Here is a 26,853-nt window from a genome sequence, read left to right on the forward strand (position 1 = left end):
TGCTATAGCTGCCCTGTCTTGTTCCGTCAGGTTGTCCAAGTGCTACCTTCTAGCTGAATATACCTCTTCTGCTGACAGCTACGCAGACTCTATTCTGTTATTGCAGCAACTCACCAGTACAAAATAATGAGTTTAAATATTCTATATTATTCTGAAAACAGAAGTGGACAAGGCTTCTAGAAAGAACCTTCTGTAATTTATGATAAACACATGCACAAAGCAAGTAAATAAAATTAAACAAAACTCCACATATGCTTTGTAGGAGTCTCTGATGTCATCTCTGATCATTAGCATATCTCTAATGTGCAGAACTTCATAGCATGCAGTTATTTTACACAGATTGAAAACCTTTAATACAAACTTTTCAAATTCATCAGTAATGCAAGCATTATAATCAAGAGATCTTAATATTTGGTATAAATTCTTTTTCTAAATCAACGTAAAATAGAATACAATTCTACATATTACACATAGCTCTCTTCCTTTCCATTTTAAAAATCTAAGATTTACCATTCAAACTGTAAATCCTTCATCAGTACAGCTGAAATGGATCCTTTACCTCATATACTTCATATTTCACCCTTAATAACATACATACATCTATATATGCATGTCTGCCAAGGTAGCTCTTTTGAAGCTTAGAAAAATGTCCTTGCTGGGAACAATTAAGTAGGTTCAATATGGGGTTTTTTTGCATGTTAACTCGGTGGACAAGCAGGCCTCTGATATTGCCTTAATACAGACAAAGGTATGTCTGTTAAACGTACACGGTCATTTTTCGCTGCTTTTACACTTTACATTCACAACTTTCTTCTGCATATCTTCCGTGCCACAGAGGATTATCTTCCATAGCCCTAGATTAGAGAATCTCCTTTAGCTGCAGGGACTGTGGTAATGAGCCTGGCTCTCACACTTTACAGCACTGCTGGGCTTTAAGACCTTCATACTGAAAAAATATGAAGATGGCCCAGAGTTTGAACATCTTGAAAGAGCTAAGGAAAACAGCAGCTGGATTTTTATAGAAGGTTACAGATTCTGGCTGTTCCAGAAAACAGCAAGTGGACAGTTTGCTCACTCAAACATTGATAGAAAAAAAAGATCCCTTGTGCCTATATCCAGTGGTGCCGTTCTTCATGCTACAACAAAACCCGAAATTTTCAGTTATCACCTGAATAAATTCTTCATTAAGAACAAGCAAGTAGTACTGCTATTTAATGGGCATCAATCACAGTTTAAGTCCATGTTACTCATTTCCATCGTTGCAAACATTGCGGAACCAGTGCAAAGGATACTCAGAAAGTAAATTAGCTATTAGTGTAAAACATACAAAATACCTGCTGTGTTTTTCTTCTAGATCTGTACAATTTAGAGGCATAATACTGCTAAAGACTGCACCGAGGTCTTTAAAGAAAAACTGTGAGACATTTCCTAAATTTCCTTATTTGTTTTGCCTGCCTTTCAAAGTCAAAAACAGCAACATCCTTTTCCTTTTGAAAGATTTCAAATCATTCTCATTCCCTACAACATCACCCTTTGATTTGGATTGTGAGTTTTATAGACATAGACAAAATATTTAGCTAAATCAAAGCTGTCTCACCCACAAGACATAAAACTGAGTCCCGGGATTTCTCATCATTAAAAGACTCCTTTAGAAACAATAGGAACTTTCAATATCAGAGTCCTGGTTAAAATCAAGCTCAGGTAGGTATATTCTCTCTACTAAAAAATTTTCCTCCGGTTTCAATTACACATTGTATATAACAATTAAGCTCAAAACCAAAGCTGAATAGTGCTCCTCTTAAATAACTGCTATATTTTTATGCCATATATTCAGTTCTTGATAGACTTTCTTGAATCTTTCAAATCAAAAAGTGTTATATAAATGTGATCTATTTTAACTATAAAACAACTTCAAAGGATCTACACTTGTGCTTTTTTCATAATATTAATTATTTTATCTTTTAATACATTTTATGTTTTATTGAAGGCTAGCACTTCTCTCTCATATTGCAAAGAAGGAGGGCTGGTTTAGGAATACAAACAATATTTCTAGGTTTATGCCTTCAGCGTGTCTGAATTTTTAAAACTAGTTTAGGATTTTATTGAGCAGAATCAGCCGGAATCATAAATCAGCGGTACTCCACTGTGCAAGGCCCCATCTGCATCAGAGACATAAGGAGGGGTGCCAAGAGACAGAATAGCTGTAGCACTGGGCCACTGAGAGAAAGCCCACTGTTTAGCTACACTGTGGGTTGCACTCCCTTAATAGCTGTAATTAGCACAATGTCCTGTGGATAATGGATTTTAGTCACACCTGGGTTTTGACCCTGGAAGGTTAGAAGAAAAGTACCAGAAGCCCCCTCCTCCTACTCCCTTTTCTTGAAACAGTGCCTACAACCGAGATTGTGCAGCCACAATAACACAGCCGTACGCATCCTAGAGATTGCCTCTTTCTGCAGGATTGTGACAACGATGACTTTCAGGTGCTGTCCCCCAGGAAAATATACGGGGAAGAAAACCAGTGCAAAACTGTACACTGTAGGGAATATCCCCTTTGGACCACAGCAATAGACACTGCAGCCAAGAAATACTTTTTGCACTTTTCCGTGCTAGCAACTGAGAACTCAGAAGGTAGGGACTTTCAAATATGAATTCAAGCTCCTTTTTTCCCTTCTTTTTTTTTTTCTTTTTTTCAAAAACATATTTTGTATAATCATGAAAAAAGAAAGAGATTAAAAGACAAATAAATGCCAGCTCTTTATATGTCAAATGTACAAAACCCCTCCAAATAATACCTTAGCTATAAGCTTTTCAGCTCAGTAAATAATCTAGTTCTACACAACTGAATGTTCTTAACAGGTGGATTTCTCACTGCATATTTATTCAAATTGATTTGAATCCATATTTCATGTTATTTTAAAACTTATGAGCCAATAGAAGCAGTGCAATTAAAGCTCTTTTTGTTCTGAAATTGCTGGAGCTAGCAATCTTCATTTTTTCCAAAAAAATTCAGGACAGCATTCCTTAGACGCTATTGGAAGGTCTACATATAGCTCAGTCTCAAGAGGTACCACAATTCCATCATGTACTAGAATAGGAAGCGTTAATGAATAAAGCTTTATTCAATGTCCTCTTGTGCAAAAGAAATATGGATGAATATTCGTCAGAACACCACAGTAAACAAGTGAACATACTTCCTTGTTTGTTTCCTTTAGTTCCTTTTAAATTTCCTGTTTTCTTTCCCTTCGTGGTCAAAACATAATTGAAATACTGGCACATAGTCCATAAGAAAAAAACACGAACAATACAATTTTTCCAGCTACTGAGTCAGCCTGACCATTAATGCCCAGACAGGCATGAACTAATATGGTTGTTCAGCATTCAGAACAATTGACAAACCAAAAGGCCCCAAGATCTGAATTCATTTGACCTGTCTTTGGGCACCCCTCTTAGCTACTGAAGTTCTGTGCATGATGGGCTCTGATGTGCTCTGCAGGGAGCATCTGGCATTTTCAGTGGATGAATAAACATCTGCCTCCTGGACATGCCAGTATCCCCATCACCAAAGAGGGAGCCTGAGGCAGCCAGACTCCTAACTTACAACTTAAGTCCTTTAAGATATCTGGGATATCTAAATTTCCAGAACCAGATGCCCTGAAAAATTACTGTGTTTATTTCTTAATCGTGTAAGATTGACCTGACCTGAGCAAGAAAACTTGTGTCAAAAAAGAACTGGCAAACTCCAAGGAAGAGCCAAAGATTTCAAAATTGTGGCCATCTCACCAGGAACTGCCCGTGTCTGTCACTGTCTCTGGCTTCCTTGAGTAAGAGACAGGATTTTTCATCCTTTCTCACCTTCAGAGACACTTTTTACAGAGCAAGGAGAATCTATGCGATATTCAGTTACATCTTTTGTCTGAGCCCAATGCCATGAAAGACAGAAATTTAATTGCAGTAGCTCTCTTTTGGGAGACACTGCTGAAGATGACAACAATGTGGCAGTTATACTGGCAAAGGTGCCTTCATCTTGCTTGAGACTGACTCAATCCTCCTTTCATTTCCAGAACAACAGCTAAAGCAATGAAGGAAAATGACTGTCTTTTCTTATCCTATCTTCTTCCAAAACTGTAGTTGCGGGTGCGTTTTGCGACAGTAGAAAAAAGTAATTGCACCCACTGGAAATTTTTCAGGACAAAATATTGCACGGCATTTTCCAAGACAGGCACAAATGCTGAAGCTCCCTTCACAGACACATAAGAACCCAGCAATTTTACCCTGAATCTCAGAAATGCTATCAGATTACCAGAACTGAAGCTCTGCATTATGTAGTAAACAACAAACACTGAAATGAGCAGTTGTACTGTATTATTACATCAGACTCTTCTACAAAATGTCTTGCTTGCCAAGTTCCTTTGGTTGCATGAACAGTGATAAGACCCAATCTTTTGCCTTAAGCAGCATACGGTAATGATATAATTGTCACCTACCCCTTCCACAATGGGATTAGTCTACCGTGAGGATTCCTTCACACCACTTCAGTGCTGATAAAACTTTTGCAAATAGTTTTTAAAGGCCATCAACAATTTATTTTTTTAAAAAAGAAAATCCCCTCCTCCCCCACTTTGGAGGGCTATGAAACCTTATAAAGCAAAAGCTTTTCCACACTTTTCATTCCCTTACTATAAGCTGCTTTCCATTAACTTTTAGTTTTGACATGGGAAAGTTGGAAGCATGTTAATTATCAGGCTAACACTCCTATGAGACCTTTGCCAGTATAACCCAGCATATGCTCAGCTTTATCCTAATAGAGCAGAGTCTGGAGAGTTTAGGCTTTTGCTAATAATGATAGTGATCTAACTTTTTATCCAAATATTTATATGGAGCCTATCTGAATACCTGGGCACTTCCTATGGATCTCTAGTGCCTTTAATTTAAGTAATTCCCATGGCATTGTTTATATTTTTACCCTTGTCTCATACTGCATACACGCAGAAGTCTCTGTTAAAATCCCAGCAGTCCAACAAATCAAATTAAAGGAATTTGGGTTAAGACAATAACTGATACTTTAAGAAAATCAGCTGAGATTTGTAAAGGCTCCAAGGCTGGCGAAGTGCCTCCCACTCAGAGTATGTCACCGTAATCTGGCCAACTTTATATTCCTTATGCTTTTTTTCTTTTTTAATCTGAAAGTTTGATGAAATCAGAGTATGTTCAGTGATTAGCAAATTGTGAAGAAAGGTGATATTTTTATGGCAAACATCTATATAAAGATACGCTGATTATTTAAATCACTGGTTTTAAAGAGTAACAGATTAAAGTCATAATATAATGATGAGTAATGATGAGTACAAAAAGATATTCCTCAAATGAATAACTGTTGTTTGTTATAAATTGTCCTGCCTTGGCAACATGCTCTTAAAATTCAATCAGTAAATTACACTATCATAATCTTTGTTAGGTATTAAGGCCACTTGTACCAGCAATCACTTAGCTAAATAAACAAACCAGAACTTGTAGTACACATAAAAATCATTTTAGTTTTAATCCCTGTAAAGTCAAGGTAACTATTTGGAGGGGCATGGAGGGGCAGAAAGGGTGGATTCATTGCAGAACACCATTTTATCTATTTTAACTTTATTTAAAACAACTACCTAAATATTTAGGGATCAAAACACAGCCCAATACAATGTAATTAGCACTAAAATTCTCAGTAAAAAAAAAAAAATACTAACTTTATTTCTCATTAAAAACTTACACATTTTAATTGCACTTAGTACACTTGCTATTTGAAAATGTTGTAACACCTTCATATGCCATTTGCAGAATGAAAAAAAAAGTAATCAAGTTTAAACATTAATTTAAAAAATACCAAATGACTATTCTCCTTTATTGGTGTAACAAATAGGGAGAAAATCCTGGGCCTTCAATAGATACATGGTATATTTTCAGTTTAAAAAAAAAGTAATGAAATCATCTGCTTGTTTTGTGCTAATGCACTGACTTTACAAGAAATCCCAGTTAACACCAAGATAGGTACTAAGAGAATGACTATTAGCTTTCATTATTAGAGGTACATTTCCCAAAGACTTCAAAAAGATTTTCCTTAGACTTAGAAGTGCTAAATAGGTCAGCAAATGGATACTCAAACCATTTCTGTGAGCCAGCCAGAAAACCTCCCTGTGACTTCAGTAGACTTTGAATCAAGCCTTCAGATCTCAGCTATTGTATGTTTTCTCCATCTTTTGAACAAGCAATGATGAGTCTCTGTTCTGAAAGCTAAATGTATCTTTTTATTTTCTCTCACAAGAGATCGGAACCCTGTGAGCACCATCTGGACTGCTTCTTTGTTCGTCTGTACTTTATGCAGATATGGTCTTCAAACACGGACTGCAAAAATCCTATTGTAGCAGCAGACAGTAGCTGGGATCCTTATCCCACAGTCCTTTGAAGTTAAAAGAGGCTGGATCAGGCCCTCCCTATGCTTTGCATAATAAAATCATTGAACGTATTGCGCCAGTTTATATATGCCATAATTGGATAGCTATTACCTTATGTCATCTTTCTCACATAAACACTTACCGCCAAGGCACGCACCCATAGCCAACGAGAAAATTAATGGTTTCATAGGCAAGTTAACATCAGGATCTTTATTCAGGTTGAGAAGCACAGGAATCTGTGGTTTAAGAAGAAAAGGGAGAGATATTCAGGAGACATCCAACCATCAGTACAACATAAATAAAATTCATTCAAGTAAACAACTTAAACCAACATCAAGTCCAAAGAATAACTTGGGGAAAGGCAGGTTTTGGTGTTTTTTTAATTCAATTAGTACCTTTGCATCATATTCTTGGTCTGTGCGCGCTTTTCCCCACTGACTGTGCTAGTACCACAAGCCACAGAGAAGGTACCAGCAATGTCAGGCCAAGACTGACACAGGTACTGCTAACAAAACAGGATCTCGTAAGGTTATGGGTGCCTCCCATTAGAACCTTCTGGTTCAACAGGGATCCGACAGTGACTACAAATCAATTGCCCCTCCATTTCTGGAAACCTATAGGACAGAGCTAGATCCCCCCTTCTTGCTGGAGACAGCTGTAAGAGATGCCCAGACCTTCACAATCAAGATGGCTGTAGACCACGTGTCAATGACTAAAAAATTCTTGAATACTTATTATAATCAAAAGTGCCTGATCCGTTAGGGAAAAACTGAGAAATATCAATGTGGCAGGCTTCTGAATTAATAAGCAGAGCTGAGTTATTTTACTTTCTATTCTAACACTATATTTACCAAAGAATGTAGATTTAGTTCACAGGGAAATGTTTGCAAGTTTTATGAATCTCATTTAATCCTTTTAGCAAATAAAATAAAATAAAATAAAATAAAATAAAATACAATAAAATAAAATAAAATAAAATAAAATAAAATAATCCCCTGCAAAGTCAAACGAGGCTTGTAGGGAGGCACAATAAACTTCATTTGGTGGTTGGTATAGAGCCCAAAAACGCAGCAGCCAGGCTTTCAAGTAGCACCAGACCTCAGTCAGGAACACCCTTTCAACCTAAACAACTTTCACCTTAGCTGGGAAAAACTGATTTGAGTTCACCTTAATTGTGTAACCACTTGGTTTGAAAGAAAGGTGTAATCAGTACTTGTAGAGAGAAAATCATTAGAAAGGAGATAAGTATAATGTAATTAACCTGGTTTTGACCTGTACGGAGGTTTATGGGATCAAAGGGGAGAGAGACAGAGTAAGCAAACATGGAACAGTGAGAGATCAAGCAGGAAGGGATGTTTGGAAATAGCTATGATATGCCTTAAAATTAATGCTTTCTCACAGTCCAGGATTTTCAGTAGTGAATAGAGTTACGACTTTTAATCCTCCAATTTGTCATTTGAATGTATTTCACAGGTACCCCTCAAGGCATATGATCTCAGATGGAGCAGCTGCTTCCTGAAAAAAATTTTTACTGATGTCTGAGTGATGCTCATCTTTACTGACTGTGCGTGTTCTTTTGGTATGGAGCAATATATAGGCTTTATGAAGCATTACAACCCTTTCCCCCTCCCTCCCTCCTGCCAATGGTGCTAATCTTCCCTATTAAATCCTCTAATTGATTAACCTAGATAAGTTAATGTCTAAATAATTATTCTTGAATTGTACATTCCCTGAAGGCGTCTATTTCTATTTTAAGGCCTAAAGAGTCAGAATGCCCAACATCTTGTCTGGTTTTTTCCATGAAACAGTTATAAAATATTTAATTTCTCCCCACAAACTTTGTTCCTCTCAAACCATCACTGCCAGAACATGATATGCAATTCAAATTGGAGAAAGGGAGGCTGAGGGGAGACCTTATCACTCTCTACAACTACCTGAAAGAAGTTTGTAGCCAGGTGGGGGTTGGTCTCTTTGCCCAAGTAACAGGCAACAGGACAAGAGGAAATGGCCTCAAGTTGTGCCAGGAGAGGTTTAGATTGGATATTAGGAACAAATTCTTCACCAAAAAGGTTGTCAAGCATTGGAACAGGCTGCCCAGGGAAGTGACTGAGTCACCATCACCATTTCAAAACAATGTTGTATTTCAACATAAACCAAAATCAAAACACAAATACTGAAATCACAGGATAAGCCATCTTGCTCAGCCTAAATAAAGCATTTTTTCCTACTATATAATTTTTCCCAGAGAACCAAAATGATTATTTAGTTTCTCAGAATTATTTGCAAGTATCCCCATGTACTACAGTACCTTGCTTGTTGCAGGACACAATCCTGAACTATGCAACACTTTTTTAAATTAGACTCCTCGTTGTGCGTGCCCTGCCTGCACGGAGAAGGTGGGTAGGTAGAGCAGATTAAAATGATTAGCATATTTTCTTGCTGTTGAGGTCAGTCCTAAAGCTGTTGCCAGCCAGATTCCAAGCCCAGAGCAAGTAATGCCATTTTCACACCCCACTGGTGGGAATCATTCAGAAAGCAGAGCCCTGTGGCCCTCACAGAGCCCCTTCCCTAATTATGGAACTGTGAAGGAGACGGGAAGCAAGAAACAAAACAGAGATCCCAGACAGAAAGTCTATGAGATAACTCTCTGCTAGGTATTTGAAGCCACATACACTTAATACTCCCATCAGAAAATGTGGTTCTCTGTTTAGTGAAGGAGTTCAGTGTCAGGAGCTCTCAGTGTCCTGTAAATCTCTCTTGATTAAAGACACAAAAAAAACCTAGAAGAAAGTCACTGAACAAAGGTTTCAACTCACTGAGTCTTCCTTTAAAGACAAAGAAACATTGCAATGTATCAAGAGAAGGTACAATCATGTAATGTACTTGATTCTCCATTTCTTAATTTTTTAAACCCTACTAAGTAGTTTGGGAGCCCAAATATGCACTTGACCCTGCTGGTGTTATTGTTACCTCCTTGACATAAAATTGCTCTTCTTCCACTTAGAAATACTGTGAATTCTTTTTAGAAGTATTCATAATCATTAATCATCTACTTTAAAATTATCATCAGTGATGTCGTGCTCCTAAGTGTATTAACAGGCAGCAAGGCTGGATCAGGAATATCTGTTCCCATAAATGCTTGGTTTTGCAGCAAGGGACAAACATTGAAACATGCCTTAGCAATACATATTTGTGTACACTTTAATTTGCTTGTTTTCCCTCTTTAAAGGAATTAATCTCTGCCCAAGAGTAATTGCTATAAGTCACAAAAGGAATGGAAGTCCTACAGACCTCTGACACTTGCTTATATCCCTTGTAAAGAAGAGGTATTTCAAACAAGGAATGTTTCACCACAAGTTTCACTTTTGAATAACCACATAAAAGATGAATGCAAAGCATTCAGTTAAATTTCTAGTGTTTCAGATGGAAATATTTAGTTGCTCCATAAAGTAAGCCAAATTTTTTGCAAACATTATGGGCTATCCTGTGTGGCAACTGCATGCCAGAGTCTCCAAAAGTCACTCGTATCGAATTCTTTTCATCTAAAAGTAGGCATAAGACAAACAGATTGTTCTAATATCCATACTAAGAACTTTCCTGCTCCAAAAACAATGAAGAATTAAGACACTTGATCATCAGCAAGAACTCTTGAAGAGATGTTGCAAATCAGTTAAAGCCAGCATGCATTTCTCATCGCATTTACATTTGAAATAGATAAGGATCATGCACAGTTACCTGCCACTCTGTTTTCCCCCAAAATCACCTTTAACACTTTTTGCCACGTTCATTCATGCAATTGTGTGTGAGGCAACATTTTTGCACTCTCAATACCTCAAACCTCAGCTTTATCTACTGTTACAGTTAACCTGAGTGCTAAAAACAGAAATGCAAAACATAAAAGTGTTAGAAGGAAACTTTCCACTGTAGCTTTCAATGTTTTTGAAAAACTGGATTCATTCTACAACTCTTTCTGATTCAAGCCATAGGCATTCACAATAGCATCAAAAGCAGTCCAAGTAAGGATACTTTGCAAACTGAGATATAATTGCCTGTGATACATATTGTACAAATGCATTTGTGATATTGATTTAACATATTTGTGATGCAGATTTTTTCATAGTTTTATGAAGTGCTGCCCCTCAACAGAGGAAAAAAACAGAAGTTAAAACTTATGAAGCCTCATATTTCCTTCATTATTCCCTTCTCAGATTATGTAAACAGCACCTTTAATATTAGAAGGAGCATAATACTGTTTTATCGGGAAGATAGCTTTCATTTCTTATAGCCTTTATTTCAATAATCTTACCAGGATAAATCTCTGTTTGATTAGCTTCTAGAAACCTTGCTAATTCTGTTGGAAAGTTCAATATTGAACTTTCTGCTTGATTGGCAGGGTTCAGATAAAATGAGTGATGCAGCTCATTGGAGCAAAGCCAAATCCATCTCACCTACGACCATTGTAAGAATATTTGCCTCCAGTAAAACAGAAAAACACAACTGTAGGAAATAATGATTGTACCTGGAGAATGTCCTCAAAGACTTGATACAGAGAGGAGCTAGTCATTGATCTTGATTCTATATAGGGTGCTTTATGAACTATATATATAGGATCTAAGCTGACGCAGAAAGAACAACAAAAATGTCTACAGGTGTTGGCACACTTGTCTATATAACTAACCTAGTCAAAATTAATCCTTTTGAAGAAAATGGTTGTTTATACCATGTACTATGGAAGTGCAGAGGATGCCTTACAAATATAAAAAGAACAAAAATGGAAATGTATGCATTTTCATTGTTCACACTGTTTTTAATCTTGAATCAGTTTGGCAAACTTTGAAAATGGATTAGGATTGTATTACTGGTATAAATTATCCACCTTCCCTAAAAGATACCATCTATTAACAATTATTATTATAAGAAATTAATTCATCCTCAAAAAAAATGATTCTGCAGGAGAGCATATTTCTTCTGACCCCAGTCATCTCACTAACATCCTCAAAATTTAAGCCAGATGAAACAATCAAAAAGAAAGGAAGCTCAATTTTTACTTTAAATGAAGGCTTTGAAAAGGAGAAGACGGAGAGATTTCAGACTAGAACTATAACTATATACACCAAAAACTACAAAGCGAAATTTCATTAAATACTGTAAATGTTCTCATAACAATCCTTGCCTTTATATTGCACTATGTAGATCCTTTTTGTTAAAAAACACTGATGATCATGTCTGTACATCTCAATTGTGTTGCCCACTTCACAGAGGGGGTCTACTTGACACCTTCCAAGCCTTGTTCCTTCCTGTCCTGTTTGTATGAAAGTGGAACAGAGAGCCCTCAACATTTTGCTTTCACATTTATTTTATTTTATATACGTAGACTGCATTCTTTGTAAGCAAAACTATGACCAAAGAGTTAACATTTTCAGATCTTGCTGTCACAGCCTCTTCACCAAGAGTACAAATTACCCAAGAACAAGTTGAATCAAGACCTTTATCCTATTCAGCTATTTTTACAGCAAAACATTCTCAAAATTATGGCATTCCACCAGTCAAGGAGATGAAGAAGGAAGACCTCTTTTGAAACTATTAAGAACTTCTTCTGAAATACAAGCAGAAATTATGATTTAGCTTTACTAGCTGGGCCCTGGATATGCAGAGATACCAAAGAGAAGAGGTACTTTTCCCGCTCTATCAGTGAGCGCCTCCTCCTGGGATGGCAGGAGACTCATAAGAAGCAGCAGGGTGAAGCCCTCCCAGCTACTTCTGCTTCCCAAAGATAACGCTTCTACAAGTAATCACACACTCACATTGTGCAAGAAGGGTGGCTTAGGCAAGTTTATGCTATACCTATGCAGCACAGTAGACGGCATCATGTCATATTGCCCATTTTGTCTATTTGTGCAAAGTGACAACGAAACAGCAATTCACGCCTTTATTTTAGGGATTCATTGCTGCTCTACACCATGGCATTTCATGGCTCACACTTTGCTAAAAACTGCATGTGATAAAGATGTCTTTTGTGAAAAGTGCAGAGAATTTGCATTAATAGAAAAAGACCTGCTTTCCCAAATTGTTGATGATTGGTCTGTCTCTGCAGAGAGCTACAGGCCGCTTTTACACATTTATCAAACACTGAACTGCAGGGCATAGAAGACTCTGGTAGGGCAGAAGGCAAAGAAGATCCAAAAATAAAATTGGCACTAAGAACATGAGATACATAGAAAATATTCAGTACCGCAAATGAAAAGCCTCTGTTAGTTTTAGAGGCAATAAATAGTGGGCCAAAAATTATCTTGTTTCTAAAAAAGATTTGTCAGAGACTAAGTCACCTTGCCAGCCAGGTGGTTAATGGAAATTGTTTGGTACTCTATATTGAGGAAATAGTATTTAAACTCAGCTAAAACGAGGATTTACTATGGCTATATTTTTAGTTCTGGTAATAAAAGAAAAATCTAAACAGATGGCTCCAGCATATGTGGCTGATAAAACATGTCAATTAAACTAAAGAGCATACTGGTAATAAAATCATGTCACCTAAAATTCTAAGGGCAGAAATCCGTGGCTATTTAAATGACAATACTATGAAAATGCAGGCCTTAAAAACTAATAAGTCTTCCTGTCAAGGAATGTCATGGTGAGTTTAGCCTGCTGAAAAAGGAGGGAAAATATCAGAGGATTAATAGAATGACACATAGAGCATCACTACATGATTCACCACATTTATTCATCAGACAAAGAAAGCCGGATATCCAACATGAGAAAAACCCTTGCCATTCAAGAATTAAAATGATTGAGACTTAATAACTAAGCTCCTGGTTTATTAACTGTTTATGCACAGAACATTTTGTGGGTATTTTTTAAGCAAATCCCAGATATATCTATATATATTACATTTGCTGCTGGCAATATAGTCCTTTGCATACAGTCAGAGTTCATGGAGTTTCCCACAAAGCATATCTCAAACTCAGAATATTTTGTTATGGTACATCTTTTACATATTGGCAAAAAGTGATTGATTTTCCTATCACAACTGCCAGGCATGCTTATGCAATGAAGTGCAATAAACACTCACTCGTCAATTAAACATCTGTTTAATTAGAGAGCTGGATCTTCGCTCTCCAATGCTTAAAGAGAAGGGAAAAGTCTTGGGATTACAGTTCATCAAGCAAGTTTCAATCTCATTTTGTTTGGGGGCAGTTCATGATCTTTGCATTCAGGTCAAATTACCTGAAACAAGCAATTGGAAGATACTCTGAAGATTATTTTGTCTTTGTGGGACTTCAATGTTTTGGTTTAGTTTAACACAAACAGAATTTTACCAAGACAGAAACAGTAAAAGCAATCAACCTATGATGAGCTAAGTGCCCTTAGAAACTCATTCTACTGTTTCATGTATGCAATTATCTTTCTACAGCATCCTCTGTAGCATAAAATACTTGCTGTGTTCTGAGCTCTTTGCAGAGATTTCAGTTTAGCGACCTCTGTACGTGAAATTCCACACGGTACTGACATTTTTGATGGTGGGGTTATAGCAGATTTACTCGCCTAGAGCAAAGAAGAATTTGACCAACGGCGGTGTTGCACTGTTGCACTTTCCAGGGTAAGATGCTTCAAATACTAAACTAATCTGACTTTCGTAATTTCAATTTTCTGATACCTGTCCTCTTCCACCTTACCACCCCTGAAGGAATAGAGCAATATGACTTTCTAGGCACCCTTGCCATCACAGTAGTTTTGTCTGCAGTCAGCTGGAGACTTAAACCAGAAAAGCTGATACTGGCAGGACTGTCTCATCCCTGGAATATGGGACAAAAAGCACTGGATACTCACCTTTCTAATGCAGAACAGACTCTATTGGTGGCCTTGACTGTGAGCTGCCACCAGATTTGAGTTTTCACCATGTTTGCTTGGTATTTCAGGAATCCTTGTCCATGTTCAAGTCAAATAGACGGTCACCCTGTGAACCTGGTTTCCCCTAACTCCTACTGGTCAGTGGCTCACCACCTTGGGGTGAGCAAATCCACTATTGACAGAGGTCTCTGATGCCATCCTCCAAACACTCTTTGCTCAGTCAGAGCATAGAGCTGATATCTACGAAACTACTCAGATTTTTTGTATCTGTAGATTCAAAAAATGGTAGGAACTTGATGGGTACCATATCTCTACCCAGTACTTGGTCCATCAAGGCTATGACTGCAAAAATCACAAGAGCTATTGCCCCATTGTCATACAGACACTTGTTCACCACTGAAGAAGATTTATGAACCTCTTGGAGGGCTTCACTGGAGAGAGTCAGTACATCTGCACCTTTCATAGTTATAAGCAGAGGCTCAGCTGTGAAGTTGGCACCTTTTGCCAAGAAAGGACAGGACCATTCATGGCTACACACCATAGCAGGTGCCCTATACTCCAATATCACTAAGGCGTATGAAGCCAAACTCACATATATAAGCATGTCAGCTGGGTAACAGCGTGAACATGTGAGTGAATTATGTGGCTGAATAAGTGACAGTGGACAGTTTTCTGCTTTTAATAATTGCAGTTTGATTTTGTAAATAGCAAGTCAATAAATAGAGAACTAAGAAATACCTATGTGTTTTTCTTTCTTCCTTCCTCCTCTCTCCACACATTTTTAAAGAAAAAAAAATTGCAGCAGTCTCTTAGGTTCAGCCCAGAACTGGGTGAAAAATGTATATATTTGAAATGTCTAAAATCTTGCCAGAAATCCTTTCCTGTCCATCTGTATTTCACGTCTTCAAAGATATAAAATAAGTGATCTTCAGACATCCCAAAAGATTCCGGTGTTTCTGTCCCATTCCTCAAAACATACTCCTTTAAAAGAGGGTTCCTTTCAAAACCTGCAAAAGGCCCTTTGGTCGATGTGCATACACGTGTCTTTTGGTATTGCTCCAAACCAATTTTCATAGACTAGCTGGATGTGAGGCAAAACCTTTGAAGCTAAGATTTCTGCATTATTGCTTAATAGTCCTCAAGTGTTTGCTGAGAGGTGACTCATCCTGAACCAATCTTTCCCTTCATGCCTATTGCTTGCAGTCTGTTGTTGTTAAATCAATATAATTCCACAGGAAACACCATGGTAATCAAACCAAAATACCGTATTAACATATAATTATAGAGCAGTTGCAAATCTGCCCAACCTATCATATGCCCTATAAGAGGTGTCTTAAACCTTGACACGGGTTAAGGGCGGACATAACCACCCAATAACAATGGAAAAAAAATTATACTTAGCTGACAACAAGCTGTAACAATGAATCATTTGTCTGGTATAATGAAGAGATTATTGCACTTTAAACAGAGAATTTGATTGAATAAACCTATCTGATCATGCCTTAATTCGTCATAATTTGGTGCTTTTCTGATATTAAAACTCAGCTGCTGATAAGTATTTGTTATGCTTTGTTATGATATTATGATAACGTTATTTGCTGGTTTTTAAACTAATTACATGAGTAAGATAGCAATAAAGGGTTCAGGTGTTAAAAAAGCATTAGTGTAACTACGCAGTGCATAGAGGGAAAATAACTCATAGCAGCAGATGGTTAGTGACAATTTCCATCAAAAAGACAACTTTACTTTCCATCTATGAATGTGAATATGACAGGGAAAGTGCAAAAATACAGCTAAAACAGTGAATCTAGTTCCACAGCGCACTGCAACTGCTGGCAGCAATGGCCAGGCGCTAGATGTCTAAATGGTATGAATAAGCTTGTAATAATGGTTCAACCTGAGGGGATAAAGTAAGCTACAACACAGCAGAGGTGCAAAAAAATAAAGCAAATTGTAATCAGCAATCTCAGCTGCCTTGGCAGCACCAGAAGGAGGATGTGCAAGTGCCGCACAGACCCCTACCATTGTAGCCGTGAAGGGGATGTTGTCGATCACAGAGGAGGCCAAAGCAGACACCCAGAGCACTAAAATGATGGCCACTGCCAAGCGCTGGTCCTCAGGAACCACCTGGAATTGAGAGAAGTCCAATTACAACTTTGATGAGATCAGTGTTGCTCTGTCCCCCCTATGGCATAATTGCACGTTCTCCACAGTTTTAATTTATCATCATTTATTACTCCTTCAGGCTCTGAGTTAAGAAAAGAATCTTAAAGAAAACAGCCTGACATTTAGTAACACAATATTGTTCTTTTTCCAAGAAAATTTGAACAAATAGAAACATAAAGACTGATATTTCTAATAGTCATACTTACATTTCACACAGGAAATAAACTGTGCAACTCTATAATTTTTTCCCCCTTATGATTTATCTTTTCTTGTGGTTTTTAGACTACAGAAAAGGCTCCCCTTTTGCATTTATGGCTATGTGGACAGGCTGTGGACATATGTTTATATATATTAAATAGCACCTATGCCAAAGTAAAACATGCTTTCTTGATATTGCTGATGGAGGAATGCAATCATTAGCATTAAAGTAAAAACGAAAGTATTATTCTATGGCACTAAAACTATTTTCCTTACCTGTTAAAAAACAGTAAATATTTTAAACGTACCTTTATTAACAAAGCTGTCTGCTCTCCTATGTAGTCTATTAAGTGCAGATGAGCCAAAGCCTAAAAAAAAAAAAAAAAAAAGACATTAACTAGTGAAGTACCTGACGCAGTTACATTTTTTTCAGTGGATGTAAGCAAATACAAAAATTCCCTCCTGTTCACAAGGTATTGATATTCATCTCACGTTGCTTCTACAGCAACTTTGCAATTGGTAGGAAGAAAAGACACAGCAGCAATTGGTAGCCGTATTTGCAGAAGTGGGTTTGTTGTGCTGGAATGACTGGTGGGATTATTTAAGCGTGTGGGCCACAGGCATCGAAGAACAGCTGAAATGCAAAGTTGACATTCTTCAGCGGATACATGTTTTCTGAATACCTGAACACAACTTATTTTAAACCAACATCCCCCAAGCCACAATACAGATAGAAGTATATCATGTGTTTAACAGGTCAGATGAAATCAGGCATCTTGTGCTCAATCTCAGATGAAGAAAAGAGAAAGCAAAATACATGTTTCTGTTAAACAGTTTTCACAGACCCATAAAAAGCCAACGGTACCCATCTGCTAATACCAGGCCAGAGATCTTGGATGAAGAGAAATTGCCACATAGGCAGCAGAACCTGAAAGGCAGGAAAACCATCTCTCCGATCTCCATGTCGGGCATCCTAACTGAGGAGGTGATCCCTGGAAGCATCGAGCTCAGGGCAGCCTGGACCAGAGTGCTCTGTCCTTCCTGTGAGAGCCATTCCCATTCGTACAGGGTACTCGGATAGCATCCCATACAACCATGGTTACTAGCATGGAGGAAAAAACATAGCAAGACCCCAGCCTAAAGGTGACGGCTCTGATCTCTCCTTGGGCAGCCAGGAGAATATAAACTGAATATTCACACCCCAGGAGAATGATCTATTCCCTCAAACTACAAGGTAAAAGGGGAGTTTCGACTCATGAGAGCTACCCTTTAATTCACTTTGGGTTTATTTTATTTTATTGCAAGTGTCCAGAATGAAGTACTATTTTCACGTTCAATGGGGTATGTCTATTTTATGACTTTTCAGTTTCTTGGGGGGAGAAAATCACCATTTTTTTGGTTCCGCCTGGACCAAGCTGGTTGGCTTGCTTTCATCTTTTTCTGCCATGACTAAGAACCAGTCAGCTGCAATGCCCCACTTACTGACTCCATTCCCACACAGAGACGCAGAAGTCAGCGTTCACACGACACAACTCCCTATAACCCGCACACCTGGTGGTCAGACAGAGCCCTTCAGAGACATCAGTGGAAAAAAAAAACACATTCAACTCACACGCTGTCAAATTCCATGACAGAGATGGACAAAGATCCTAATAGGCACTGAGTGGTGTGGTATAAGACATGGTAATGTCAGAGTGACAAAGGGGCTGTCATTCAGACCAGCAGTTCCTGTACCTGCAGCTCTTTCGGGCAGCAGCTGAACGCTAGCGGTCTGCGTATCGCCACATATTAAATTTGGCCCAGAAATTATATTTCCTTTTAGCAATGCATTGCACAAAATAAGGTGTATCTACATTTGAAGATGCAGCACACAGAAAACAAGTAATAAGACTTTTAAATACATACACATATCCCTTACCTTAAAAAAAAAAAAGGACATTTTTTCATTACTTTAACTTCCCCGGAGAAAGTTTCCTAAGAAATTAATTCTTATTGGCAATTTTAAGTTACCATTTTCATTCTAAGCTATCTGCATCGCTTTGTCAGCTCGAAGGTTATGAAAGTGACTTTTTAAATGTGTGTAAAAGCAATATTTTTAATGAACTGTAATATTTTTTCTTCAATTGCTTTGCGTTCACACTTTAAAATAAACTTTTTAACACATAGCTGTCAGCGACCAGAGCTCAGAGTTGCATTCAGCTAACACTGCTGCCTTATTAACTTAATTATCTATTAACACAACACATTACTTTTCAGTAACACTCAAAATTTGTTCTGGAATCCAGACATGGTACTACAAAAGAGAGATCCGGGGAAAAGAGAAGGGAGTGAAGGACACACATGTTGTTCCTGCAAGACAGTCAGCCTGCAGGTAGCCCATCACGTTAGAGACGGTGACAGTACTAATCACATAACCAACTTTAGGATGTCTCTACAAATATCCACGCGAATTGCCTGCAAACGCCTAAGTGCAAGTCAGCAATTAGTACCCTGCCAGTGGCCTCCCCTGGGTGTAAACTGCACAGAGGGTCTCCTGGATCTTCCCGTGTCTTCTAAGAGGAGTAAGTATTACTGCACTAATTGGTGCCTTCAAGTGTACTAGCTCCCATCTGACAGCTCAAAATCGAGATCCACTGCAGAAAAAAATCTTGTACCATTTTAGATCAAAGTTTAATTTATGCAAAAAAATTTGCGTGAAACCCTCTTACAGACAGAATGTCATGATGACTGTTGGAAATAAACCCTGCCTGAAGGGATTAAGGTAAAATGTCAATTTTGACAATAAAAATGAACAAAATACTGTATCCCTGAGAGACATGGGAACCTATGTCACAAGGAGACAGAAGAAGCAGAAAGATTTTATAGTCTGTAACAACCAGTTGTGAACAAGAACTAAAAAGACAGTCATAAAGATGAATTACCTGAAGGACACAATAAAAAAAACAAGAGAGCTTCAAAGGATTTCCAACTTTTTCATTGCAAAAGATCTACCAGACTGGACCAATGAGGACCCAAAGAACCTCCGAGAGCTCTCCTGTGGCTCTGGAACTTAATGCACATTTTCCAAAACGGCTTGCAGCATAAGTCCCACACAGGTTTTCAAATTTGCTTTGTAATAGGAAAGGGAACATTTATAGCAGTAGGAAATAACTTCAGACCAGGAATCCTCTAAGACGAAGGATGACCAAGGGTGATCCACAAGAATATGAGCTAACAACTGCTGAGTGCCTAGCTCATGGAAAGGTTTCTTGTCCTTCAATGCATATCTTTGTTTTGACTTGCTTCTTCTTGACATTGTTAACCTGAAGGAAAGAAAAATGCCTTGGCAAGAACTGTCATCTCCTGCTAATCCAAAGGGTAATAGATTCAGATCAAAATTAATAGCAATGATACTTAGAACAGTTTTTCTCCTTCTTTTATGAGGAGGAATTTAGTGTGTCCCACTTTTTTTCTTGATTATGTGTACAATTTTCTTTCATGACCTTAAACTGCTGTCATTCTACAGAGACAGGAAAAATATTGTTTTGTTAGCAAACTATTTACTGGTGACCTGAGAAACCATAAAAATGAAGTTCAGTGAATTGCAACAGTCGTATCCAAAGTCTGGCAGTAAACAGCAAATAACTTCCTGGGTGTTTTAGTATGTTATTGTGCAGCCACACAGCACTCAAATCAAAACCATTCAATCCAAGCTAAAACAATAAATACATCAGGGAATACAACTAATAAACTTTTACAGCAGCAGCAGACAAAATAAACATGGCTTCAATATGGATTCCCTAGAAGAGCTAGAAAATGCAAGGATATATAGAGCCTGATAACATAGAGAGATAAAAATTGCCTGTACTAATGGGTGTACAATAAATCAAGATTTTCTGATGAATTTTGGACCTACTAGCTAGCAAACAAGCCTTCTAATTATAATGAGAGCTTCTATTCGTCTTCTCAGAGGTTACAAGATTTTGACTTCCAGTTTGGCATTAATTAGAGTCAGTTGAATTACTCACTGTTTGTATTTGCTCCAAATATTGTCCCTTTCTCTGTCAGCAATTTTTTTTTATTAGATCCCAATTTACAAATTCTTGGGCTCTTTGCAATTACTGGGCGGGAAGGTGCAGAAAGGAGGCTGTGTGAGCAAATTTGTTATTACAGGCATTTCCCAGGCTGCTCACTCAGAAAATTCCCTAGCCATGGCAGTGCCAGTGGTCACTTGGGTTTGTCAGTCATGTTTCTACAACATAATTGCATAATTTAAACCCAACAAATAACAACTGAAAAGTACCAAGCATACTAGGGAATGCATAGAAGCCTAATTGACAAGTAAATGTGAGTATTTATATGAAGAATGATCCAAACATTTGGGTAAAAATAAATCCTCTTGGGCTATAAAAAAGCATCAAATGGTAAATAAAATGGGTACAAACATGACTGGACTGTTTCTAATAGTCAAGCAGACAAACACAAAGAAACTACACAGCAAGATATCGAGGCGTTTCAAGTACTGAATATATTTTAAAATTACAATTGCAAACTGAAATTCAGTGATATTAGCCTGTCAAACCATATTCCCATGTGAAATCTCTTAGGCCATTTGGTAGCCAGCATGCAGCAGACAGCATTAGGAGCATTTTTCAGCTCTGGTTTATTCTTCTTCTTTTATTTTTCCTATCACTTTCCTAAACAATTGCAAAACAAACACACAACTACATATAAAATATCTGCACACACAGACCGCTGACAAACCTGCAAACTAAAATTCTACTTCTATGAAAATGATTGCGTCAGGTACATTCAGCAGCAGGAGAGAGAGAGTGAGACCAAGCTTGCAGTGAAAAATTAAATCTCAAAGACATCCAGCCAACTTCCACCACACCGCAGTTTCTCTCTGTACTACCATGACTACACTCGATCTTCAGTGTTACAGTGGGATTGAATCTGCAGGAGGCCTCTGCCCAGGAACATGATTCACATTTTAAGTCAGTTGTAATTCTTCAGGCTTTAGATATCAGAGAACCTTACCTCCATGAGAACAAACAACGCTGCAAAGAAAAGGAGGGTTGCCCACTCAACTCTGTTCAATATCATCTCAAAATCATGGATGTCTGCTAGCACTAGCAGCCAAATGGCTCCCAATATGGCAATCCAGCCTGCATTAGAAAAAGAGAGAACAACACTTTACACTTCGCAGACTCGTTATGTGCCACCAGCATAAAAGTTACAGTACTGCGTTTTTCAGGGCCTTGAAGATTCTCTGGCTATGTGCTCTAGAAGATAAACAGAGGAAAGGAAAAGCTCTTTAAAACAGAAAAGGGACTGACTTTAAATAGAGAAGCAGGCTCTTTCCAGACAGGATCCATCTGTACATCCTGAAGAGTTTTAAGACACATATTTTGGGAACTGATTAAGAGAAAATGCAAATCAAATGCACAATCAGCCAGAGAATGTAATCAGTGAATCTCCTGTCCGAGCACCGTTGAAATGCTTTCTGGAGCTGTTTGATTCCTCTGACACATTTATCTTAAACAATGGAATGGGATTTCAGACTTGAAACAAAAGGGGATTGGGTGATTTTTTGCTCAGAATGATGCTCTTCTTTCTGTCTTTCCTCTCCATTTTTTTCCTAAATAGCAGATGATTTTTTTTTAATACAAAAAAACTGAGGTACATAATTGTAGAGTTTTTTAATAGCATGGAAATAAAGGCTTCCACCTCTTCAAGTCATTTCTCTCTTTGTTGTGACTATTTCATACACCTCATCCCATTTCGTATATTCACAGTCAGAAAGTGACGGATTCACAGAGTTGCAGAAAAAGTGAGGAAGGAAGAAAGAACAATAACAATTATTTGCTGGCAAACAACTTTAAGTCACAAACTTATAGTCAAATACCAAACGTAACTTAAGGAGAATAGGCCACTGCTACAAAGTAGATAAATAAAGTGACCCCTCTTCAAAAGCTTTCAACAACCAAAGCTGTACGAAAATTCAGAGATAAAAGACTGATTCATAAAATTTTAGGCCATTCAACTTACAGCTTATGCGTAAGTATTTTCCATTAAGTTAAAAGAAGAGATACAAAACCATAGCAGTTTAAAATTAAGCTATATTCCATTTAAATAATACTGAAATATAAAATAAAGACATCAAAGGTTCTCACTGCTCATGAAGCTGTAAACATCAACTATTTGCTCCAAGAAAAATTCTAACGACTGTCACATAAGTATTCCCTAATCAAAGAATGCATTTTTCTCTCTCAAGTACATTTTAGAAGCTTTCAGTGACATATTGCCCACTTTAATTGAGAATTTCAGGTTAACTGTGATCAGTAAGGAACACCTGATGAAAATACTGCAGCTCAGAGCTGGCAACCAGGCCTGCCTGCAAGCCGTAACCAGCAGCTCCAGGGTGACCCTGGCTGGTCTGTTTGGTAAGGAAGGCTAAGCCAGCTAGCCTGACAATAGCTCCTGCTTTCATGCTTTGAGGTGGTTTTATTTTCTGCTGCAACATTTGCGCAGCAGTGAAATCATATTTCTTGCATTGTTTGGCTCCAAAACCAAAACACTCTCGGTGACACCAACTCTTCAATCAATGACCTATTTCTTCCCTCTCAAACATCTGCAAGTGCGATCTTCTCCCCAGTTCAGCTCTACTCCGGGTGTCCCTAACCTGGCTTCTGTCCTCTCTGCTTGGCTGAAACCATGTCTTCCAGCACTACAAACAACTTCTCACTTCCCCAGCTTTCTCCCAAGAAGAGAAGGTCTCCCCTTTCAAGAAACTCACTCTTCTTGAAAAGCTTCCACATGGCTGATTGCTCCAGTCTTGCCATTTCCTTGATAAGCAACTCTCACAAAAAGTTTTTCCTGTAGCCTGATGCAACCCTAATCTACGAGGAGATGCAGGAAATTATTCCAAGGGAGCAGGTATGAAAGACTAGGAAATGTAATGGTTTGTCAGCAGACTACCGCCACATAGGTGGAAACAAAGCCAAAGCTAATCAGAGAGCTGAAAACCAAAGGAATTTTGTATCCCAAATGTTGTAGCTTCAGGTCCTTCATTGTTCCTGATGCAGATTTTGAGTAAAATCTGATCTGAGTGCGTCACTGTATCCAAAAGACATATCTCACAGCCATCTCTGCTCAAGTCCAAAGACAGAAACACTGCCATGCTGCAAGCTGAGCAAGTCTGTTCCCTGCTTTGGTCACAGTGATCTAATCACTGTGTATGGTCAAAAATAGCTCGTGCACGAGCATCGTACTGAAAGGGAGGAGGAGAGCAAAAACAGCCACAAAAGAGAGTGGGGTGGGAATTGCTGGTCCCAAATTTTCTTGTGACAAATGGCATTTTGCCATCCACTGGAAAGAGACTCCAGGACTGATCTAAGAGTGGAAATACTCTGTACAGCACAGGATGAATGCTGGATTCTGGCATAAGCTGGAAACATATGCAATTTTTTGTGCACTGGATTCTGGGTATGTGTATGGACTCCAAACCCAGTTACAGACCACAGGGACAGGAGTGCTCCCTGAGTTCCTGAAGTAGTAAAAGAAGGTGAGGAGAGAGCTGTCAGTTCCTGTCCACCATGTCTTTTTGCTAGCAAAAGTGAATCTGTCCATGCAAATTAAATAATTATTTTCTCTGAAGACAAAGAAAGGGGTTATGGAAATGCACTGCCTAATTTTCTTCTGACTGTCAAGTCTTGGCTGTTCTTTGAATTCCAGTAAAGAACGATGGGCTCAACTCCGCCTTAAATAAAGAAAGATGCTGGCAATTCTTCTCAGAGGAATACTGCAAGGGGAAGTAAGATGTGTTCAGAACAGGAGCTTAGTAGCAGAATTTTACTGCTATTTTGTGAAAATGTAAGTGACAACATTACATTTTGTCACATACATTTCGTGTGTAAGTACAACGAAGTGAAGAATTAAAGAACAGCAATTTCTCAATAGTTCTGGAGCAATCTGTGATGATACCTTGGCATTATTTCTACCCTCCTGCCTCCAATGAAAACAAATCAACTTGAACATGCTATACAGAGATAATAATTATTTGCTAAAGCTAATGAAATGTAATTGAACGGCACAAGAGGTGGATAGAGCCAGGCATTTTCTAGCACCACGAGTGTTATCAGCATGTATTATCTCCACGCACATGGCTTTGCATGAGAGAACAGTGCCCTGCCTTAAAATATCGCTCCCTGGGAATACGGATGGGCAAGGGATGTGTCCTCCTGCAGTGCTCCGGCAAGTACCGCTCTCCGGAGGCTCAAACACGTCAGCTGCCGGTTCTGGCTGCACAGAGCTTATTTCAGTCTACACACACAGGCCATTCAGAGTATATTTGCTTTCCTTGCTGTGCCTGCAAAGTGGAGACGCAGTTACCCATCTCTCAGAGGAAGGGCACAGGACGGGAGCGCAGAGAAGGGGAGAGGAAGGAATCTTCCTCTCAAGGAATTTGGGGGACTTTATGCAAGATCTCTGCTCAAGATGCCTTTTATATATTTAGGTTGCTTTGTATTTGCCCTGGGTTCAATTTGAAGCTATTCCTTCCTTTTTTTTTTTTTTTAAGAATTAAAAGTATTAGGATACGTTAAAGACTGTCTTCTCTGTTCATTTATTTTCTAGCTTACTGGGCCACAAAAAATAGCCAGGAGGAAGAGAAATAGAAATAATTTCAAAAACTAACTTCTCGTTACTATAGTGAAAATAAAGCCCATTTATAGTTCCACAGACCACTTCCTTTACTGCCTGTTAGTGCCTCTGTTTCACAACAATTGATGTTCTGGAAATATAACATGGAGAGAAACTGAATCTAAATTCCATTTCTGCACTGATATGGTACCTGTTGAAGACAGTGACAGTTTCTATTTATTTTAGGAAAAATAAAAAGAAATTTTATTATAAAATGCACCTTGCAAATTTATAATGCATTCTTCACAAAAAAAAGATTCCCATGTCTTCTGCCTGGGGCCAGAAAAAAAAAGGTACAGTAGAAATAGCTTGAGTGCTTTGCTTTTCTCATACACTTTGCCCAGTAGGGAAAAACACCTTTGGAACAATAAACAGCTCATGGTGAGAATACAATTGCAATGCTACTCAAAAAAAAAAAAAAATGAAATAAGCAAACAGAAGAACTTGAAAATAGAAAACAATCTAATAGAATGAAATAGAAGTCTAGAATATGTGGAAGGAAGGTAGGTGAAAGAGAAAGAAATGAAAGAAAAAAATTACTGTGTAATCTGTAGGCTTTTCAAATGCTCATTAAGAAAATTTGTATTCCTTAGTAAAAGCAATTTTGTCTGACCTACTACTAGCTGAAAAGCATAATAAGCTTCCTTCTAACAATGTGAACATGTACATACTGTACGTTCACTTTACATGCACAGAATATGAAATAATGTCTTTATAAATACTGAGGGGGCACTTAAAATTCACTTTTGTGGAAACTGAAATGGCACTTGAGCCCTTTGCAGTGAAAACCAAAGCCAGGATAACACTGCACGATCTCAATGCTGGCCTGGGCAAAACAGCATGCTGCTCAAGAAAGACCGGCGCAGGGTGCTACATTTAGGTAGGAAGAGTTAAAACTGTACAAATCCAGGGTGGGAAGCTACTGGGTGCCTAACAGTCCTGCAGAAAAGACTCAAGAAATACAGTGGACCACAACTGAACCTAATTGCTCGCTGCAATAAAGAAACAGGAAAATGAACAGCCAGTCCTGTTAAGCAATCCCTGCTCTCTTCATCCCTGGTAAACCCTGAGAAAATAAACTTTAAGAAAGGTGCGTACCCATTAGGAAATACAAGGCAGAGAAGTAAGTACAATCAATAGTCTGAAAAGTTGACTTTTGAGGAAAAATTTCAAGAATCTACGATATTTAGCTAAAAAATAAGCAGACTAACTGGGTCCTGGCAAATCTTTGAGTTTGTACCAGGCTGCTCCAGAGGGCAGAGAGCAACCTGTTTGTGGCAGCAATAGTGGGCAGGACAAGAGGGAGTGAGGAGGAGGTGTAATAGCAGCGAGGAAGATTCAGGCTACACAGTATTAAGGGTCACATATTTATAGCCATTGAGAAATAAGTAGAGTTTTCTAAAAATCAGCTAGAGCAGCTTCTGCCAGATGAAAATACAATACTCCTATCTGCAAACAATGGGATGGACACACTGTTTTTTTAGACATTTGTCACTGAGCAAAGTACGATATTCTTTTTCTA

At 38.2% G+C, this 26,853-nt stretch overlaps 1 protein-coding gene across 1 annotated transcript in view; it reads right to left on the bottom strand.

Moving 5' to 3' along the window:
• The window catches only part of OCA2 (OCA2 melanosomal transmembrane protein), a 171,804-nt gene that overhangs the window by 46,668 nt on the left and 98,283 nt on the right, over positions 1 to 26,853 (bottom strand). The window contains exons 18-21 of the mRNA XM_054219851.1: positions 21,669 to 21,796; positions 16,958 to 17,017; positions 16,308 to 16,412; positions 6,580 to 6,673 (exon numbers count right to left, since the gene is read on the bottom strand). Coding sequence (XP_054075826.1) covers positions 6,580 to 6,673; positions 16,308 to 16,412; positions 16,958 to 17,017; positions 21,669 to 21,796 — 387 coding nt within the window. The remainder of the gene's footprint in view (positions 1 to 6,579; positions 6,674 to 16,307; positions 16,413 to 16,957; positions 17,018 to 21,668; positions 21,797 to 26,853) is intronic.

This window comes from Rissa tridactyla, chromosome 1, assembly GCF_028500815.1.
Source record: "Rissa tridactyla isolate bRisTri1 chromosome 1, bRisTri1.patW.cur.20221130, whole genome shotgun sequence".
NCBI lineage: Eukaryota > Metazoa > Chordata > Aves > Charadriiformes > Laridae > Rissa > Rissa tridactyla.